Raw genomic sequence first — 22572 nt, forward strand, 5'->3', positions numbered from 1 at the left:
TGTATCTTCCACCTGACCATGGCCCCGTTAAATATTAAGAATGTTTGGTGTCTTGGCTCTTGTCTATCTCCCTGATGAGTTAATAAATGTAATCAACACATAATTAAAAACAACCTGATGTGTTTCAGAGAATAAGATCTTCATGAACTATATGGGAGATCACTCAGGTGCCCTCTTGTGTTCTAGAATGATTCACAAACCTCTGACAGTGGAGAACACCAAGGAAAGAGTACTGGCTTCCAGTCTGGAGGAGGGGTCACCAAACTATGACCTGTGGGCCAATCCCAGCCCATCACCTTTACACAGCCCTTGAGCTAAAAATAGCTGTTTCATTTTTGAATAGTTGGGAGGGAAATCAAAAGACTCTTTCATGACACATGAATGTTCTACAAAGCTCAAAGTTCAGTATCCAGAAATGAAATTTTAATCGAAAAGAGCCACAGCCATTTGTTCATGTGTTATCTGTACCCGGTTCTGAGTCACACGGGGAGACAGAAGGCAGAACGGTGTCATTGTTACAAAGACATTATGGTCTGCAAGGCCAAATATAGTTACTATCTGGCCCCTTATAGGTCTATAGACCCCTGTTCTAGATCAAGAACCTCAGTCACTAGTTGTAGGATCCTAGGGATAGTGGTCTCTCTATACACCACTGTTGGACTTTCAAAATCCCAGACTTTCTAAGAAAGGGATATAGACTTGGATAATGTTGATAAATTTCTTGAGATTCTCCATCAGAATAAAGATGCCCTGTAATTCACACAGAATATAATTATTATATTGTCAAATTATTAACTCTGTGATTGTCGTATTAACACTAGAGATAATAATTATACAATCCTAGGTAATACTTAAATGTTCTGAGGAAAAAGCAATGGGAACTTTCGTTTCTGCATGCATGGAGTTTTCTCTCCTTTAATCACATACCCACAGTTCTTGCTTGCTTGGCAACAGGAAAATTGTCATGAGAGAACCCATGTACCAAAACTTAACAAAGTATAAAATTGTGTATTAGTCAGGTACGTTGGATCAGCAGTGGACAATTCACTCTGACAACAGAGAGAACAGCAGAGCTGAGAAGAGTCACAGATTTTTTCTTTTTTAATCAAAATATTGTTTCTGTCCCATTTGGTAGGGAGGGGGCAGGGCTCAAAGTTTGGGCTATTTGGACGAATCTTTTCTATGTATCAGAACTTCCAGGCAAGAGTGGGATTGAGACCTCAAGTAATCTAACTAGGATTTGCAACTTTGAAGATAATGCTGACAATGAACCCTTTATCTAATTTGAAGGTCGCCTTGCCATGGCCATGATCCTGGCTCATCCGATATAATTTCACTCCTTCTTCCTCTTCATGAAAGGCATTATCTTATGGATATAAAAAACAGACATGCATACCCACACACACACAGACACACACACACACACACAGACACACACACACACTTTCTCTCTTTCATAGGATGGTAAGAAAAAGGAAGGGAAGAGAGAAATGAGATACATGTTGGTAATGCTCAAAACTTTCTACAAAACTAGACTAACACTGTGGGGAAGCAAATAAAAACATACCTTCTTTGCCTAACAATGACCATATAAGAACTTCTACAACCCTGTAAGCATGGTGCATACTGGGGAAGGGAAGCAAAAACTATTTATAACCATCATGCATCAGGTTCTCTGAAGTTGTAAAGGAATATGGAACCTCATTTATGGTCTAAAATTTAGATACCGCCAGAAGCTACTGCTCAGTTTCTAACTAAAGACTGCCCATTCAAGAAGTACTTTATTACTAATTGCCTTTTAACAAGTCATTATTGGGATCCTGATTAATCCCATTTGAACTTGGGTTTAGGCTCAAAATCTGCATGTCAGCTGTTTTCCCCCCCAATCTGTGCAATGGAAATTACTTTCAAAGCTTCTGTGAGCTTTTTCAAATTCTACCAAACAAATGAGAAAACAAACAAACTCAGCTCTGGGAAATAGTTGTTAAAATACTACGGTTCTTCATTTACAGCAAACCCTTCTGGCTCTGTCAGGAACAAGAAGAACCAGACCTTAGCCATAGAAAGGGCATCTGTTTTCATAGCTGGTTGGATGGGTCCACCAGCCCTGGAAATCCTATGTGCCTTTCCCACCCTCTCTGCCAGACTTCTAGAGCTCCAAAGAGAAAGGAAGAGAGAGGTAGGGGCTTATGCTGGGCTGATTTAGGGAAATGCTGAAGATGCAAAAGGGAAATATTATAATAAGGGAAAAATCCGTTTTGACCTGAAAGTTATACTAAGTTCATGGAAAGCCTAAAAGGGATCCAATTTATTTTCCCTATCTTCTGTTTAGGATCTGGTAGAGCAACCTACCTTTATGTTAAAAAAAAAAAAAAAATCAAACTCATGGAAGTCCAGGAGCCTCTTAACCTGGAAAATAACCCCTGGCTCTCTAGGAATTTAATTCAGAACGGCCCTGACTTTGGGAGTTCCTCGAAAGCCAGGACTCGTGGGCACACTGAGCAAGTCCCCAGGCAGTACTGGGGAGTGAGGCAGCCAACATTACACAGCGGCTTTCTGGAATAGAAACTAGTGCCCTGAGGAAGAAAGAGGAGTCATCTCACTGAGTGAGGAGAGGGTCTGCTTCCCTTCCCAAGAACTGACCGCCAGGGTTTCTTTTCGCTCTAACGAATGAAACACTCTTATCCAAAAAAAGAACATTCCACATACTCTGTCCTCCAGCTGCTTACCCAGTAGAGCACGTCTGTCCAGCCCTCCATGGTGATGCACTGAAACACGGTGAGCATGGCAAAGGCAAAGTTATCAAAGTTGGTGATGCCTCCGTTTGGGCCAACCCAGCCACTCCTACACTCCGTGCCATTGGCGGCACACTGGCGTCCATTCCCTGAGAACGCACACGGTGCTGGGTCCTCTTCGGCTAGGATATCTGCGAACAGAGTATGTGGGCGTCACGACTCCAGACATGAACACCAGGGAGCCCAAAGTCAGGGGAAGCCGAGTGCCCTTGCAGAGCCTGGAACACCTGCCTCCCAGCTCCGCTATGCTATGCCTCCCACTTGACCCTTGAGGTCCACGTCAAAGACCCCCACCCCCGTGGCATATGCTCTCGAGTCCATGGCTCTCTCCTCTACCCTGACTCTATAGAACAATGGTGGTGATTCCATTCATGTTCTAGTACTGCGGACACCTCATCTCATTTGCCAGGATGCATTACATAGGAAATCAGGATAGAAAAGGAGATTAACTCCTCATTTATTCTGAACACAATTCATGCTGAGAACTGCCTGGTTCTTGCTGGTTTTACTGGTATATTTGGCTTCCACCCCACCCCCACCATTTTTTTTTAGATTTTTCCCAAAACCAAACAAGTTATTTTGGGAAGAAAAATTAACTTTTTTTTAAAGTTAAGTCGCTACCGTTTTCCTTACTCACCTGTGTCGGCAAAAAAACATGTTTTGTGCATTTTTCCAATAAAAAGTTCCAATCCTATAATAGCATAGATTATGATTACAAATAATACCAAAAGGGCTATGTGAAGGAGGGGAACCATGGCTTTTATAATGGAGTTCAGGACAACTTGTAAACCTAGGAGAGAGAGAAATGAGTCTGTGAGTCATGGAGATGCTTCAAGGATACATACATGTACATATACACACTTACATACACACATACACACATATATGTAAATATACATAAAATTCCTGATACCTGCTCCATATGACACACAGTAGTAAAACTCAAAGAAATATTTAACATTAAATTAACATTAAACCTGGATGTGAGATAAGATAAAAAGGAACCTAGAAGACCATCTAATCCAACTGTGTCCCTCAACAGATGGAAAGACTAAAGCTCAGAGAGAGGATGGACCGGCCAAGGTCAAGGTCGCATGATTCATTCACGTGTTCGTTCCTCCATTCAACAAAGTTCCTTGAACAGCTGCTACGCGGCAAGTAGAAAGTTCAGCGCTTTGGGAAGTATGACGCGGTGTTCCATAAAGTGCCTTCTCTCAAAGAGGGTATGTTCTAAAAGGTAAGTTGTGGGTAATTCTGATTTACACACAAATCGCCCAGGGGTAGCACACAGACACTATAGGTGAACGGGGAAAATTAAAGAGGGATGGACGAAAGACATTGTTTCTGATAAGAAAGAGGACTGGGCAGCAGCCCCCTCTCGCCAAGGCCTAAAGGTGGAAGAAGATAGATTTGCACAGGTGGGCCTGGGAGAGGGGCCACTCCAGCCAGAGGGAAGAGCCCCGGAAGCACGGAGGGGAGCTAGGCAATGTAGCCGGGCGCCCGTGAGCCTTGGCTGGTGCTCACACGGTGGAGAGGAGATCAGGAAAGAAAAGCAGGAAGGTAGCTCTGGGTATTAAATTCAGATTACAGGGCCGGACTCGAGTCCATGAGCAAAACCCTGTGCCTAACCAAAACAAGCCTGTCAGAAGGAGGCTCCCCCTGGAACAAGGGAGGGAAGAGAGGGGCAAGAGCCGCTCTGTACCAGGCAAGTCTGATCACGCGCCCAGCATCAAGAGGGAGGTGTCGTGCAGCTGGGACGTAGACTCGAGAGCCAAGGGTGGAGCACGGACACCCAGAAGTCCTGCAAAGAGCAACACTCAGGGCTACGGGGCGGGATGGGAGTAAGACCGTGGAGAGAGGGTCAGTGAGGCAACACTGAGGTGAGAAGCAGGTGGGCAGAGGCTGCAGACCGAGGGTCAGAAAGAAACCAGAACCCACAGTGCGGCCAGGCTTCCGGACCCCCCCCCCACCCCGGTACAGCATCCACGCTCTCCCCCCAGCCGGTGAGCACGGCTGCTGCTCTGCGCCGTTCCTGCTTTCCCGTCCTTCCCTGACTTCCCTTCTCCCTCCCTGTCATCTCTCCTCCTTCACACTGCTCTTTTACAGTATCTTCTCACTCCCCCAACACACACTCAAAGAATGAAGGAGTGTGAGCAGCCGAGGCACTAGAAGAAAGAAAGAAGTCAGAACACACCGAGCCAAGAGAATATTCATTAACAACAGTGACGAGAGCTGACCGTGATGGCAAGCACGTGGAAAGAGAGGGAGGAGGTGGGGAGGGAAAACCGGGAAGAGGTTTCAGACTCAGGAAGAGCCCGTCTTTCCAAGACCCTCATTACAACCCAAATCCTAGGTATCACCTTCAGATATTTAAATGTTCAATTGGTTTTAGGAAAAAAAAAAAAAAAGGATTCATAGGATGGCTTTTGACATTTTCAACTTTTTTTTTTTTTAAAGATTTTATTTATTTATCCGAGAGAGAGAGAGAGCATGAGAAGGGGGAGGGTCAAAGGGAGAAGCAGACTCCCCGCCAAGCGGGGAGCCCGACGTGGGACTCGATCCCGGGACTCCAGGATGATGACCCGAGCCAAAGGCAGTCGCTCAACCAATTGAACCACCTAGGCGTCCCAACATTTTCACCTTTTATATCAGGCATTAGATGAAAAGAAGTAACTGCTCTAATGTACTCAGACAGGTTGTTTTGGTTTTGTTTTTCAAGACAAGGATGGGCCATTCAAAAATCACCATTTGGTGATTTCTATTCTATTGTTCATTCTAAATTCTTTGGAACATGAACACGTTCATTCATTGTATCTACTGTATTTCAGATTGGCCAAATTTATGAGCTAACGGGGTTTATCTTAATGTGAATGTGTAGACTTTCCCGACATTAGGCTCCTTGGTGCGTTACCAGCATGGACAGCAGAGCTCTCGGGACTCTAGCTCGGGAGACAGTGGGGTGGAAAGGAAAGACCACTAGATCAGGAACCAGGATAGCGTGTGTCTGTCCTCACTCGGCCAGCCACTGGCTGTGAGAATCTGCACGAGCTGCTAGCCCTCCACTACCCTTGGCTTCCTCGTCTGAGAGACGATGCCCACGGAAGGTCTGTAGGGTTCTTTCCCATCTGATGGTCCAGGACTCCGGTAAATATTCATCATCTGAGTGTGGGTGGTTAAGAACTCCACAAACGTCTGGGGCACTCTCTTTTACAATACACATTTACCTCCCAATGAATGAGTACGTATTCACAAACACACACAGAATCGTGTCTTACGGGGCAGTCTGAATGCTCTCTGGAAGGCACAAGACGATTCCCAGGTTTAAGTGTAAACTGTCACACCTTCCCTGGCATTTTTAATGATTTCAGTGTTCTTAATAAATCACTAGACCCCAGTTGCCAACCAGCACGGAAAACATCATGACCCAGAACCCCTTGGCCCGTCTCCCCAAAGACCAGTTGGGGCTGATGAGAGACTTGGGTGTTCTCTACCAGGGGAATTAATAACTGTGGGCTGAAAAGTCCTCAACAGGACTCAGGTCCCCATTTCTCCCTGCTGACCTCTGGGAGCATGTGATGTGAGAGAGCTCTATCACGGCACAAGGGAGAAAAGGAAGAAATTTAGTTTAAAACTGGTTCTCATGGGGTGCTTGGGTGGCTCAGTGGGTTGGGGCCTCTGCCTTTGGTTCGGGTCATGATCCCAGAGTCCTGGGATCCAGCCCTCCATCAGGCTCTCTGCCCAGCAGTGAGTCTGCTTCCTCCCTCTCTGCCTACTTGTGATCTCTGTCAAATAAATAAATAAAATCTTAAAAAAAAAACCAACCAAACAAAAACGGTTCTCAAGAGCACCCAGGAATACTAGACTAGCCATTTAGAGAAAACCTTGTGAAACGGGGAAGCCAACGCAATGATCTGTGAGTCCAGGAAGCTTCCCCGACCAGACCTGCACACACAAAGCCACACAGCACCTGCTCATCCCTTACAACACGTGCCGCAAACAGGCTGTCCTTTGCTCTTTGGGGGGGAGAAAGGCTGTTGTGGTTACTTTGAGATTAGATTAGGCTATAACAACTAAATCTGAAAGAACATCCTTGCTCGTTGGACTTCTCATTTCATCATGTTCCACATAACAAAACCAGTCATTTCCAAGGTATTTCTATTTTTCTCAATTGCTTCCAGACAGCTCTGTGGTTTTGACTTGTGCTGATCTTTTTCAATGAAAATAAATGAACCATCTGGAAAAACAAGTACACATAAGACACCACTTCCTACAGTTTAAAATGTTAAATTTGGAAATCTTTTTTTTTCCAGAGAATTTTTGGTGTGTCCCGAGTGCCAACAGGTTTAATAAAATTTCATGAAGAACTTCTGGAGAGGCGAAAACAACATGATCTGTGCTCTTTTGATGGCTTTATGAGTCGTGAAAACAGGCACACCCTATGGTCCTGTATCCTTCCTCCGGCTGGAGGAGGCAGCTGTCACCACAACCCTTGGAGAGGTGCTAAGATTTCTACCCTCAAGTCCCCACCAGGGCTGTCCCATCAGGGACAGAGGCCAGTGAAGCACACTCCATGGTCCTTAGGGGAACAGAAGCACCTTACAGCTGCAGGCCAGAGCACAGACAGCATCTGTCCCAGCGCGGGTGGCACTCAACCTGGCCCAGACGTCTGAAGCAAAAAGCAAACTAGGGTCTGGCACAGAGAAGTATTACAGCCTCGTGGAGGAAAACAGCATCCCTCACCATGGAGGGCCACCTCTGTGCTCCAGACCTCGTGCTACGGGGGCTCTCCCCGCATTATCTCGTTCGGTCCTCCAAACCACCCGCACGCAGGTCCTACCCTCCCCTACATGCAGGGAGGACCCGGAAGCATCCACCTCTTCCCCCAGAGCCAGACATGCTGAGCAGACGTGCCAGGAGTCCAGGCCCCTGTTGCTGCTCACTCTGAGGAAAGCCAGTCTGCTGGGAGCCCTCCAACCCCCTCCTCCTCTGCATACGCCACCACTTTCAGAGGGGCCGGCCTGGGAGCAGGGGACGGTGGTCGCAGCGAGGTGTCCAAGATGGGAAACTGGCCTGGAATCAGGAGGCCTGGCCTCAAGGCCTCGTGTCACCACTCGCTCAGTGTCTCTGTAAGAGGAGATTCTCCCACAAAATCGGGAAGACAACAGTCACTCCCAGCGCCTTCTCGGGGCCCTCACGGGGTCCGAAGGAACCACGCAAGCAGAAGCGTGCTGTGAGCCGTGAAGGCCTCCGTGGTCGTCTGGGTGGCACTCGGCAACTCACCTGACAGCACTCCGCTCCAGAATCCTGAGCCCCACCCAGAAGAAAAACCAAGTCAACAAACTCCTGGCTTTAGGAAACAAGACGTGCTTACTGGGCACTCCTGACACTAGTCGAAGTGGTCGTAACACCCGAAAGGCGCGGAGGGCTTTGACGTCGAAGCCTCCTGACTTGCCACTGGAATGGTTACCGCCTTCTGTTTCTTTGGTTAATTGTTCCAGAATTACACTAAACAATCTGAAAAAAAAAGAAGAAAGGAAGAAACGTTAGAGGCTGCCACCCAGGGAAGGAACCCGGGAGGATAATAGTAGTTATTTCTGCACAAGGACGAATTCTGTGGGGCTGCTGCCTATGCGAAGGGGAAGCAGGGCAAAGGCACGCATCAGGCTGTGAATCCCAAAAGCCACCCCCACCTCTGACATGACCAAGGACACGGACCGAGCTCAGATGTTTTCCTGCCAACAGAGCATCCCTGAGCACGTCTGGTCCCAATGAAGAGGGGACTCACCAGGGAGCCAACCACCACAGGTGGACTCTCTGGAACAGAATTTGCCAGGAAAACCAACATGGCGGCCACCTTCCACACACACATTCACTGTGCCGGACACTTTACATGCACCATCCCAGTCCTTAGAAAGTGTGATGCAGCAGTGATTCTTATCATCTTATATGTGAGGAAACACACTTGATGAGAACAAGTAACTTGCCCACAGTCCCACTATTAGTGTAGAACTAACGTATGAATCCAGGTGTGTCGGCCCCCTCAGGATCCAGGTCCCATGAGAGCAGGGACTTTTAGTCTGTGTAGTTCATTTGTTGTTTAGTCTGTTCAAGCCTAGTGCCTAGAACTCAACACAGAAGATGCTCAAGAAATATCTGAGGAGTAAATCAATGGGTGAGTGAATATTGACTTCAAAAGTCCCAAATCTTAATCAACTTGTTACACCATTTCTGGTACAGCCCCTCACACACACACACACACACACACACACACACAGCCCTCTACCCACACAGGGATGTTCAAGGAATGATATAAATCACAGATACGGAGGAGTTGTGCAAAGGCCAAAAGCAGTAACCCAAGGTAAGGGATTAATATCGTCATTTTCTCTTTTGAAATGTGTCTAATATTGTATCTGGCAGCCACGACACATTTTTTCCTACTCTCCAAAGGTTTTTCGGATAAAGCTATTTTCAGACAATCTGCTCACTTGACAGTTACTTTTGCTCTTTCAAATAAACATTTACTCTTTGGAATTATTGCTTGTTTTTCAGAATAAATCTAAATTTGCCCATTTCAAATAGAATCAACTCTGGCCAATCAGATTGTGGGGATGACTGGCCCAGCAACAAAGAAAAGGTTTCTAAAGTTTAATTAGGAGCTGAAGCAGAAACTCTGCCCCCACTGGTATGCCTCTGGACCGCCAAGACACGAAGTCCATAAAATACAGGGTGGTCTGATTACAGTCCTGATCAGGCATAGTCCTATCATTCTGGGGCACTTAAAGACCAGTCGTGTGTTTTAACAACACTCCAGCAATTAGCAGTGAACCTAGGTGGGGGCAGAGGGGGGGTGACACCCGCGGGGAGGAATAAATCAAACCTCTACCCTTTCAGACGTTCAGATGGTGGGCTCTCTCTAGTTATGACTGGGGAAATAGATCAAATTTATGACCGGTTTCTCTCATTAGAATAGTTGTTGGTTTTTTTTTTTTTTTAAATTACTGTAAACCCCCGCAGCAAGGCTCCAGTTAAAAGTCCCCCCTCCAAAACAAGTTCATAGCTTCACAAAAACAAAGAACAAGGAAGAAAGAAAAACCTCAAACTCTTCTGAAATGTGGCAGCCACAGGAATTTTCATCCCAAAGGGTTAGGAAAGTAATTTATGCAGGTGGTGAATGAAGATCACTTTCAAGTGTCTGTGTTTTACAGTGCATACTTCATGGTTCTTTCACCCCTTGTTCTTCAGCAATGCCCTTGAAAACAGGTGAATGATGTCTCTCTCCCATTACAGAGGAACCTGAGCCAGAGAGGGAAGCTGGCAGCCTTCTCCAGATAGCCAGGGGTGGAAGGGGCTGGGGCTGGCTTCCATTCCTAAGAGTTAGGAGGCTTTAGGAAACTTCCTCTCCTCCTCTAGGCCTCAGTTTCCCCCTCTGTAAAAGGAGAAAACTGGATTAAAGGATCCAGAGCCCTGCCCTTCCCAGTCTAATATTCTGTGATTCTACTCTCTTCACCACTCATGCCCACCACCCCCAACAAGAAAAAGGACCCCACACCTGGAGAGTTCAGGACACAAAGAGAAAGTATTTGATCCTAGAATGTTATAAAGTTTACCCCAATGCAGAGGAAAAAGGCAAGGAGCTACTTAAACGGACTCAAGTTGGAAGCCCTAGCATGAGTGCCCCATGTTCTTCTTCACAAAAGTTTAAGTGATGAGCCTGAAATGTATGTTGACTGAAACATTAAGTGGGCGGAGTAAACTTTTCTATGCAGGGAACACTATCAGCTCTGGTAGACACATTGAGTCCTCTTGTGGTCACACTATTACGGTTAACATTTCAGAAGTATCAGTTACTTCCTTAATGTCTCTGTTATTGGGAATCTTGACAAAAGCAATAGGTCACTGTTGGCTTGGAATGGAAAATCCATTGGATTGACATACAGCCTGCAGTTGGAAACTTTAGTGAGTAGAAATTTGATTCACATGAAGGCCTAATAACTTTTCTTTTTTAAAAATTTCTTCCGCTCTTTGACTATAATTTAGTGCCTATTTTGGATAAAAAAAAAATAATCTTCTCAAGTTCTTCATATTTAATGAGAAAGACCAATGAGTCCATTCCTGTTTTTGTTTTCTAGGTGATTCTTTTACTTTTTAAGTCAACCTTATTACAGCTCAACTTATATATGATAAAATACATCTATTTAAAATGTACAATGAGGGGTGCTTTAACAAATGTAGAAGTCCAAGTGCAAACACCACAGTCAAGATCAAGAACATTTCCACCATCTCCCATAGTTTTTTAATAGCTCTGTGCAATTATCTCCCTCTCGGCTCAGCCTTTGGTATCCAATGATTGGCTGTCTATCACTTTGGGATGTTTTTTTCCCTTTTCCAGAATCTTTAATAAATGAAATCATACAACACATGTTCTTCTTTTAACTTCTTTTGTTCACCACGTTTTTGAGACTTGTCCAAGTCGTTACATCTATCCACAGTTCATTTCTTTTTATTGTTGGGATATTCCATTGTATGAATATACCGCAATGAATCTATCCATTCACCTGTTAGGGGATATCTGGATCATTTCCAGTTTTTCTCCATTATGAATAAACTCTCTGTGAGCATGTGTTTTCATTTACCTTGGTAAGTACCTAAGAGTAATATGGTCCTGTGGTTAGAGTATGATTAACATGGTAAGAAGCTGGCAAACTCTTCCAAAGTGACTACACCATTTTCCGTTTCTACAAGCAGTGTATGAGAGTTCCAGTTGCTCCGTATCTTGGCTAAGATTTAGTACTGTCAGTCTTTCTATATTTAGTAACGCTAGTGGGTATGTAGCGTGTCACTGGGATTTTAATTGGCACTTCTCTAATTTCTAATGATGTTGAACATCTTTTCAGGTGCCTGTTAACCATTTACATATCCTCTTTTGTGAAGATCTGTTCGAATCTTTTGTCCATTTATATACTGGGTTGTCTTCTTACTAAAGGGTAATAAGAATTCTTTGTATATTCTGAATACAAGTCCTTTGTCATTTATCCTCATTGTGAATATTTTTTCCTAACCTGTGCCTTAATTTTTAATTTTCTTTACACTATCTTTTGAAGAAAAATTTTAAATTTTGGTAAGCTCCAAAATTTCAATTATTTCTTTTATGGCTGGTGCTTTTTGGGTCCTAAAAAAAAAAAAATCTCTGCCTTTCCCAAGGTCATAAAGATCTTCCCCTAGACATTATATAGTTTTAGCTTTCACACAAAGGTCTATGATCCATTTTAAGGTAATATTTGTGTATATTATAAGGTAAGAATAAAGATCCTCTTTTTTTAAATATGGATAGTTGTTCCAGTACCATTTATAAAAAATGGACTACAATTTAGTACTACAACTTATAATTCAACCCACTAAAGTATCAAGGCAACTTTGTCTAAGATAAATTGATTATATACATATAGGTCTATTTCTAGAATCCCTAATTATGTTCCATTGATCTTTAAGTCTTCTTCTTATGCCAACATCATACAGTAGTCTTGACTACTGTACCTTTATAGTAAGCCTTAAGATCAGGTTCTAGCTTTGTTCTTAAATATTTCTTTGGCTAAGCTACAGCCTAATTTCCATATAAGTTTTTGAATAAACTGTCAATCTCTACAGCAATCTTGCTGGGATTTAGATTAGGATTCAATCTATAGCTCAGTTTGAGAAGAACTGATATCCTAAGAATAACTGAGCCGTCCAATCCATGAACACGGTACATCACTCATTTAGGTATTCTTTAATTGCTCTCAGCAAAGTTTAGTCATTTGTGGTGTGCTCTTTAAATATTTATGCTTTTTGATGCTATAGTAAATAATGTCTTTAAAATTTCATTTTCCAATTGTTCATGACTAGCATATAGAAATTCACATGTTCTAACACTGATCTTCTATCCAGAAACGTTGCTAAATTCATTCAGAATACATAATTTTGATGACTTTAATACTCTTAAATTCACTAAAACTTATTTTATGGCCCAGAACAGTTCTTGGTCAATGCTACATGTGCATGCGAAAAGAATGTGTTTTCTGGTCCCGAGTGTTCTAAAAATACCAATTAAGTCAAGTTAGGCGGTATTGGTCAAATATCCTACATACTTGGTGATTTTCTTTCTAGATGTTCTATCAATACTCATGAAAGAAGTATTGAAATGTACAACTACAATAATAGATTTGTCCATTCCTTTCTTCAGTTCTTTCTGGGTTTGCTTGGTGTCTTCTGAAGTTCTGTATATTAATTATATATATGTTATGATAATTACATATAATATATAATATTATATAATTGTTATATCTTCTTCATGAAAGAATTCTTTCATCACTATGAAATATTTATATCCTTGATAATATTCCTTGTTCTGAAGTCTACTTTTTTGGACTAGTATTGCCACTCTACCTTTCTTTAGATTAGTTTTCACATGGTATATATTTTTTCCTGCCTTTTTACTTTCAAATTCTTTGTGTCTTTATAAGTTAGGTTTCTTGTAGCTACTATAGAGTTGGGTCTGGGTTTTTAATGTGTAAAATCTGATAAACTCCCTATTCTAATAAAGATTTAGGTGGGCTTAAATCTATTATCTTGCTGTTTGTTTTCTGCTTGCCCTGCCCATTGTTCCTTTTTTCTACATCCCTTTTTTGAATTACTGAGCATTTAAAAATTCTATTTAATCTCCAACATGCGCTTATTAACTATACCTCTTTATTTTTCTAGTGGCTCCTCTAGGGCAAATGTTAGCAAAAATCTTCTGTGGAGTGTCAGATAGTAACTATTTTAGGACTTGTAGGCCATAGGGTCACTGTCACAACTATTCAGTTTTGCCATCCTAACACCAAATATCCACAAACATGAGTGAGTGTGACTGTCTTCTGATAAAATTATCTTCCCAAGCAGACAGGAAAATACTTTGCCAAAGTGAAAAATAACAAAAGGTAATAAACCATATCTGGTCTATGGGCTGAGGTTTGCTGGCTTGTGCTCTAGGGTTTATGTCATCATCTCTAACTTATTACCATCTACTTTCAAATAATATTTTATCATATTTACCACCAGCTGTACAAGCTCTTTTCAATTGTATATAGCTATTTCCTTTTTCCTGTCCTTTGTGCTATTATTGTCATGTATTATACGTTCATAGAAGCTATGAAAAATACATTGTTACTACTTGGGCTTTAAATAATCAATTATCTTTAAGAAGATTTTAAAATGAGGGGAAAAATGTTTTTATATTTACTCATTCATTTACCCTTCCAGGAATTCATTTTTTAAATTTCATTTTCCTTCAGTGTGAAGAAATGCCTTTAACATTTGTTGAGGTACAGGTTTACTGGAGGTGACTCCTCAGCTTTGGTTTGTCTGAGAAAATCTTTTTACTTCAATTATGAAAGCTATTTTCACTAAGTAAGAATTCTAGGTTGACATTTTCCCTAGCACTTTAAAGATCTCTCTCTACTGTCTTCTGGCTTCAATAGTGCTGATGAAAAGTCCAGGAATGTCTTTTTCTCTAATTATTTTTCAGATTTTCTCTTTATCCTTGGTTTTGAGCAATTTCATTATGATTATGGTGTACTTTGATGTAGCTTTCTCCATGTTTACTTTGCTTGAGCTTTGTTGAGCTCTAAATTTGTGAATTTGTATTGCTCATCACATTTAGAAAATCTGGACTCATTTCTTTGAATATTTTTTTCTGATTCCCCTCTATCCCCTCTCTTCTGGGAATCCCAAATATATGTATGTTAGGCCACTAGATATGACCCTGCAGATCACCAAGGTGGTGTTCAGTTTTTCTCCGTCATTATTCTTTATGTTACTGCTAGGTCTTCAAGTCCCTTAATTTTTTTTTCTTCTGTTGTGTCTAATTTCCTATTAAGCCAATCCAGGAAAACTTTTCAACTCTCAAAGTCCCAAGTGGTTCTTTCTTATATTGTCCCATCTTTTCTTACTGTGGTCATATTTTCCCATATTAGCTATTTTTAAGTCTTTTAAAGTAATTATCTACTAATTCCACCATCTCTGTCATTTCTAGGTCTCTATAGCTGGAATTTCCTCCTACTTATGGGCCATATGTCTTAATGGCTATAAGATTTGACTGGATGCTGGACACTTGTGTCTGGATTTTGTTGTATTCCTTTAAAAAATGTTGAGTTTTGTGTTTTGTTTTGTTTTGTTTTTTTGTCAGGCAGTTTGCTTTTCATATCAGTTTGCTCCTTTTCAGGCTTCTTTTCAAACATTATTAGCAAGGGATTCACGTGATCTTTACTCTCTAGCAGGAGTTGGCAAAACAGATATTAAATAGTTCAGGCTTTGTGGACCTCAACTACTCAACTATGTAAACAAATGCATGTGACCATGTTACAGTACAACTTTATTTACAAAAATTTGTGGCAGGCTAAATTTGGTCCATTGGCCATAGTTTGCCAACTCTTAGCCTAGAGTTAGTTTAGCCCTACCACTAATGGCCCTTCTGGGGTCTCTACTGACAGTCCAGGCCTTTCCATTCTGGTTGGTCATAACTCAAACATCTCTCAGACCTAGGGGAGTTGTAATTATTGTTCAGCTAATAGTCTTCAGCTTCTCTTTTTTTTCTCCTAGTAGTATTATTTGACTGGCCTCACGGATTCTTACCCCCTGTAAGGACAGATTACTCTTCAGGCAAAGTTCAAGAGGACCCCAAGGCATATTTATGGAGCTCTTTCTCTGACAAGCCCCCCCCCTCCCATCCCATGCCTGTCAAATTTCAACCCCCATTGGCCTTCCTGTACTCTTGTCTCAGTCTTCTCAGTGCAATGAGACCACCACTCTGTTTGGGTCCCTGTCTTTGCATTCTACTAGAGTCTGAAAAATATCTCAAGGTAGAAAGCTGAGGTGATTGTAGGGTAAGGACAAAAGAAATGGAGCTAAGCATCTCCATCCTGTAGCTGAACACAAAGTCTAGGCTCAGGAGAGGCACAGCTAGATTGTTCCAGAACCAAGAGACCTGCAAGGCTCCTGCTTGCCATTCCATATTAGATGTCAGCAAATACAGGAAGGTATGGTACATCCCTACGACCTGTTCATTTCAGCTGCACTACCTTTGCACTAATACCTTAGGTGCCATGCCCTATGATGGTTTTTACAAAAGCGGACTTTTCCCCCTTGAGTCTAATTATTTCACTGGGCCACCATTTTGGATCCCATTTGAATTTCCTTAAGTTTGAAAGGGCAGGTTCAAAATTTATCCCACTCTCCTAACATCCAGCTATATTAGTCTCCCATGAAAATCTAAAGGATACATGATTTTTAAAAAGTAAGAAAAATTACCTTGCTCAACTTCAAAAGGCAGTTGACTGAAGTTATGGAGATGAACACAAAGAGATTAACAATCTCTCTCTGTAGGACCACAGACAAGTTTAGGAGCGACGCACTTCACAGTTGGGTAATGAAGACTCAGCAAAGGGATAGACCGTCTTTCCTTATGTGGGTCTTTGGTCCAAAGGCCCAAAACTCCTCTGATGTGGATTCATTTTTTTTCTCTCACTGGTAAGATTTCCAGGTGTGGCAGGACCAGAATCACATAACACAGCCCACTGTTTTTTGTTTTATGTTTTTTGGAACACTCTTCTATAACTAAACTGTTGGTGTCTCCTTCCTGTGACAGAATTTCTGGAGAACGCTGGCTTCTCTGCATTTTCTGACTTATTTCATTTCATGCCAGATACCTGACTTTATTCAGACACTTGTTTTGTTCTTTAAAAGGGGGACAGCAGCATGCCAAAGTTTTGCCCATAAGTCAGCAGAAAAAATTAATAGCTTTGCTCAGGGCTGTTAAATAGCAGAGTACCTCACTGCTCTGAAGGATTTATTACTATTTTACTGGTTTGGGTTTTTGTTTGTTTGTTTGTTTTTAACTTACCAGGGTGCTAAGTTTAAGAGTTCTACTCATTTGACTCTAAACACCAGCAGGGCTGGCCGATTTGTGAAAACCCAAGTCCTCTGTAAAATGACCCCTCTTACATCAGGAGCTTCAATCTCCTTCTACACACGTTACTGGAAAGGAAGTAGGAGCAATGAGGGGATTCGAACCCAGAGACTGATAGCAGCATTGCTCATCTTCAAAACCCTCCTGAAAGTTCTGGCCTCAAGTGCTGAGCAACGATGTTCCCTCAAGACACTGTGGCTTTCCATTACTCCCCGCCTCCCATCTTCCAAACATTCCCCCGAAATAAAAGGGACTTACCCTACTATTACTATAACAAAATCCAGTAAATTCCATCCATTCCTAACATAAGCATTAGGATGCAGCAATAATCCATATGCTATAATCTTCAAAAAGGTCTCGACTGTAAAAATAATCAGGAAGGCATATTCTACTTTTTCCTGTGAAGAGAAACAAAAAGGGGTGGGGGGAGATGAGGGAGAAGAAGAAAAAGAAACAGGAATTAGAATCAATATCTCTGAGATATAGGCATTTTTCTCCAAGCAAAGTTTTATTATGAGAAATGGCACCATTAACACAGCACCTGTGCCAGGAATGCGTTTTAATTCTAACACTGAATTTCTCATACGCCGCTAAGTGTAAAGCACTTTTCATTCCAGGCTGCACGACTGCATTTTGCCACCTGCCCTGATGCGTGTGCAATGAGTCTGCTGGGGACAGAAGGGGCATGTTTGTTATTTGCACACATTTGCAAAATGCGGCATGTTTTCCTCCTAAGATTGCCAAGTCAGGCCCAGAAAAGCACAAGGGGGCAACGAGATTCCTACAGCAGCTTTGAACAGAATGTCCTTTGGAAGAAAGGAAGATGCGGTTGCTTTGACCCTCTCCCTTGGGTTTATGCCCGATTTTGAAGTCAGGGTCCTTCTTGCCACAGAGCCGCAAGGTGACCTCAGCAAGTCCCTCCTCTCCTCTGGACCTCATTCTTCTCACCGGCACAGAAGGGGAGCAAATTCAGGATGGGAACCCTCCCGTCTGAGTACTGACACGCGGTCTTCCCCAGCTGACACTGTCGAGTGGTCAGTGGTCGCCACACACCCTCCCACCGAGCCCGGGCTCCACCTCTGCGTCCTCCCCTCCTGCCAGCACCCATCTGGCTGCCCAGACCTTGGAGACTCGCTGACTCTTACAACCCTTCCCGTTCCGACTCAGGCGACTTTGTGGGTCCAGAGAACACATCCCTCAGCAGGTCTAAAAACGTTGACTCCTTTCCTCTTTTGTAAAGGTTTTCTTTATGCAGCTTTGGCTTTAATAGAAATACCGACCCACTGGGATGTGTGCAATTAATTTTATAAGAGGCACTCCCTGGCAAGAGGCTACTTAATAACTCAATGAAAAACCATCAGCAATTAAAACTCTTCCACATGGGCCATAAAGCCCTCCACAAATATTAATTCTACCCCGTGGGACCCGAGGAAAATTACAAATACCTTAGGAAGATGGAAGTCACGGAATTCACTTACGAAGATGCCTGGTGCAAGAGGTCAAATGAATTTGGCTCAGGAAACACTGAGTGAGCATCTCTTCCATATGATGGACCCCACACCAGGAGCCAGAATTAGAGAAAGCTCCACTGCCCTCCCTACCCTCGAAAGGTTTAGTCCAGGGGATGGGGGGGGTAGGTTTAGTCTGTTCCAAACATGAACACTGCCAATGCCCCAAGACAGAATGTAGAGAGGCCAATTCTGCATCCCGAGCCCTCTGAGAAGGCTGGAGGACTGGTCTCCTCCTTCCCCACAGGACTCTGCTTTGCTACGTGACCACTACGAGATGGCCTCGGCCACTCTCCTACCAGAGCGCTACCCGTCACCCGGCCTGACCTTCCCCCTGTCTCCTGCCACATCCTCCCTCTTTTTTTTTTTTTTTTAAAGATTTTATTTATTTATTTGAGAGAGAGAGAGAGGGAGTACAAGCAGAGGGAGGGGTAGGCAGAAGGGGAAGCAGGCTCCCCAATGAGCAGGGAGCCCGACTCAGGTCTCGTTCCCAGGACCTGAGGATCATGACCTGAGTCGACGGCAGACGCTTAACCACCTGAGCCACCCGGGCGTCCCTCACGTCCTCACTCTACCACCAGGGCAGTCATCCACCCACCCCTGGGCCCCAGCCTTTGCCCCCATTCTTGACCTCCCTCTGGTCTTGCTGAAAAGCCAGTTCATTGGTTCCTCTCTCCCAGGTCCCCGCCATCCCCACCGTGTCCTCCAGAGCTCCCTTTGACCCTTGAACACCATCCAAGAGTCTAATAAATTCTTTCATGGTGTGAGTTAGACAGAGTCCGCGTGTCTTCAACCATATGGTCTCACTCATCTCCAACCTGCACACCCATGCTTTCCCCAGACCTCCCAACTGGCCCTGCCCTCAGCCTGGCTCCTCCCAGGTACTGCACACCCTTCACGGAGCTACCAAGACCTTCCTTGAACACGTCCCCCTTCTCCTCCCCACAGCCGTGCCCTCTGGGCATGCATGAGCCTGCAGACCTCCTGCGACTCCCTCATTTACTCTCCATATTCCCTGGGAGCCAGGACTACTACTTGAACTTTGCCTCTGGCTGAGGAGGAGGGATCCTGGAAGGCTTCACAGAGGAGGTGACGCTACCTTGGAAGGCTTAAAGGAGAGAACAACTCTGTTACTTGAACCAGAAGCAAAAATCCCTGAAAACACCAACCCACTATACTCAAATTGGACCCTGACCACCAAACGTACATTGTCAATATGCTTCTAAGACTTGGAGTTCTAGGGGAACAAGATAAGCTAAAAACAGCATGCTGATTTTACAATTCCTTTTCCCTTTTTATCCCTTCTGCTTTATTTACTAGGCCAGACAGAGAAAAAAGGCTTTTGCTGCCATCAATATTCATAGCAGTTACATTCCTACGTCAACACAGTGCTATGCTTTAGAGCAGACAAACAAGGCAGGGAACAGAGAGTACATCTAGCAAACACAGCTTGTTTTTCCTCTTTGGCTTTTATTTGTAAGTAATATTGCCACAATAATACAAGGGCCATTTGTATAACTAAATTGTTTAGGGTTCTTTTATATCTCGTTCTCTTGTCCTCCGCTGTGTCTCTCCTTTTAAAGAATTGGGTTTCTATTTCCAAAAATCCTTAGTGCATTACCTGATGGAATTGATTGTAGGAAATATAACCTTGCTTTAATGGGATTCTTTATTATGGAGTCTCTACTGTGATGCCAACTGAACCACGACAGCCCAGAGAGACCAGTTTGTCTAGAAGCCAGTATCATTCTCGCCCCCAAATCCTGCCATTAAAAAGGACTCCTGCAAAACAAATGTACCTCCACAGTAAGCAAATGTAATGTGTTTTTTTTTTTTTTAATTTTTTATTTATTTTCAGCGTAACAGTATTCATTGTTTTTTCACCACACCCAGTGCTCCATGCAATCTGTGCCCTCCCTAATACCCACCACCTGGTTCCCCCACCCTCCCACCCCGCCCCTTCAAAACCCTCAGGTTGTTTTTCAGAGTCCATAGTCTCTCATGGTTCACCTCCCCTTCCAATTTCCCTCAACTCCCTTCTCCTCTCCATCTACCCTTGTCCTCTATATTATTTGTCATGCTCCACCAATAAGTGAAACCATATGATACTTGACTTTCTCTGCTTGACTTATTTCACTCAACATAATCTCTTCCAGTCCTGTCCATGTTGCTACAAAAGTTGGGTATTCGTCCTTTCTGATGGAGGCATAATACTCCATAGTGTATATGGACCACATCTTCCTTATCCATTCATCCGTTGAAGGGCATCTTGGTTCTTTCCACAGTTTGGCGACCGTGGCCATTGCTGCTATAAACATTGGGGTACAGATGGCCCTTCTTTTCACTACATCTGTATCTTTGGGGTAAATACCCAGCAGTGCAATTGCAGGGTCATAGGGAAGATCTATTTTTAATTTCCTGAGGAATCTCCACACTGTTCTCCAAAGTGGCTGCACCAGTTTGCATTCCCACCAACAGTGTAAGAGGGTTCCCCTTTCTCCACATCCTCTCCAACACACGTTGTTTCCTGTCTTGCTAATTTTGGCCATTCTAACTGGTGTAAGGTGGTATCTCAATGTGGTTCCAGTGGAACAGAGTAGAGAGCCCAGATATGGACTCTCAACTCTATGGTCAAATAATCTTTGACAAAACAGGAAAAAATATCCAGTGGAAAAAAGACAGTCTCTTCAATAAATGGTGCTGGGAAAACTGGACAGCTATATGTAGAAGAATGAAACTTGACCATTCTCTTACACCGTACACAAAGATAAACTCGAAATGGATAAAAGACCTCAACGTGAGACAGGAATCCATCAGAATCCTCGAGGAGAACATAGGGAGTAACCTCTTTGATATCAGCCATAGCAACTTCTTTCAAGATATGTCTCCAAAGGCGAAGGAAATAAAGGCAAAGATGAACTTCTGGGACTTCATCAAGATAAAAAGCTTCTGCACAGCAAAAGAAACAGTCATCAAAACAAAGAGGCAACCCACGGAATGGGAGAAGATATTTGCAAATGACAGTACAGATAAAAGGTTGATATCCAGGATCTATAAAGAACTCCTCAAACTCAACACACACAAAACAGATAATCATATCAAAAAATGGGCAGAAGATATGAACAGACACTTCTCCAATGAAGACATACAAATGGCTACCAGACACATGAAAAAATGTTCATCATCACTAGCCATCAGAGAGATTCAAATCAAAACCACATTGAGATACCACCTTACACCAGTTAGAAATGTAATGTTTAGAAAGAAAAAAATTTGCAAAACAACCATCACGGGCTGGAGAGGTAATTATTTACAAAAGAATTGTTCGTTTGAGGAAGGAATGTTGAGTTCATCATTTGCAAAGGAAGTCACCAGGAAGGTCAGGTTCCTAACTGGGCAAGGTGGGAATGCACAGCCAGTGGGAGAGACCCAGTGAGATGCTGCATAGAGAAGATACGGGGTCTGTGCCCCAGATGGAGGAGAGCACACAGGAAGTGGGCATCACTGAGGAAGAGGCAAGCAGGAAGCCTCTAGAACTGGACACAAAAGAAGGTATCTTGAGGGCAGGGCTGCTTCATAAAAGCTCACAGTCCCACGCAAAACAGAGAAATGAAATAATTCCTGCATCCCAGTCTCCCAACATTTGCCAGGCAGGACCACAGGCCTGTGCCCTCACCGGACCAGCAGCAGGGATCCTTCTCACTGGCCGCCGATTCTGGGTGGGCAGCACCAGTCAAATCTCCTTTTTAAAAACAAAAACCACCAATTCCTCTTACCCAGGCACCACCTTATGCAGGGATGAGAGTCGCTCATGAGACCTCAAGGCATCAGAAATAAAGGCTCAACATCTAATTCAGAAACCCGAGAGCTTCTTTGAACAGTGAAGATTCACCATGGAGAAGAGCCTCTGTACCAGTTAACCTCAAAGAGAACCTGGAGAAACTGAAACTGTCAACTAGGAATGGGAGGGAGGTATCAGGACCCCTTGATTATACCTGCTTCTCTCCTCTCCAGTTCTCAGGGGCCCTTTCACTAGGACTGTGGTGTGAACAGCCAGCCAGCCAGCCACCCATGCCAGGGGCCTCCTCAGAAAGCCTGACCTGGATCTTCCCAGAGATCTCAACCCACCGTCAGAAGATTACAAGGATTTATGAGCCAAGAAAGGTTCAACTCCTTGCTTTGGCCATCGCCCACAAAGCGCCCCATCCCTGGGAAGGCTCTCCGGGCTGACACCCTAGTGGTGTTGCTCATCCTGACACCACTCCTCCTCACCCTACGGCCCCAG

At 43.5% G+C, this 22572-nt stretch overlaps 1 protein-coding gene across 5 annotated transcripts in view; it reads right to left on the reverse strand.

Moving 5' to 3' along the window:
- CACNA1D (calcium voltage-gated channel subunit alpha1 D) overlaps positions 1-22572 on the reverse strand; it is a gene marked incomplete at its 5' end in the record, with an annotated part of 425478 nt that overhangs the window by 135517 nt on the left and 267389 nt on the right. For all 5 annotated transcript variants that reach the window (XM_080805951.1, XM_080805954.1, XM_080805952.1 and 2 more), the window contains 4 exons: positions 2730-2926; positions 3433-3585; positions 8167-8309; positions 17038-17177. In XM_080805951.1, the coding sequence (XP_080662077.1) occupies positions 2730-2926; positions 3433-3585; positions 8167-8309; positions 17038-17177 (633 nt within the window). The remainder of the gene's footprint in view (positions 1-2729; positions 2927-3432; positions 3586-8166; positions 8310-17037; positions 17178-22572) is intronic.

The sequence above is a fragment of the Martes martes genome, assembly GCF_963455335.1.
Source record: "Martes martes genome assembly, chromosome: 1".
Classification (NCBI taxonomy): domain Eukaryota; kingdom Metazoa; phylum Chordata; class Mammalia; order Carnivora; family Mustelidae; genus Martes; species Martes martes.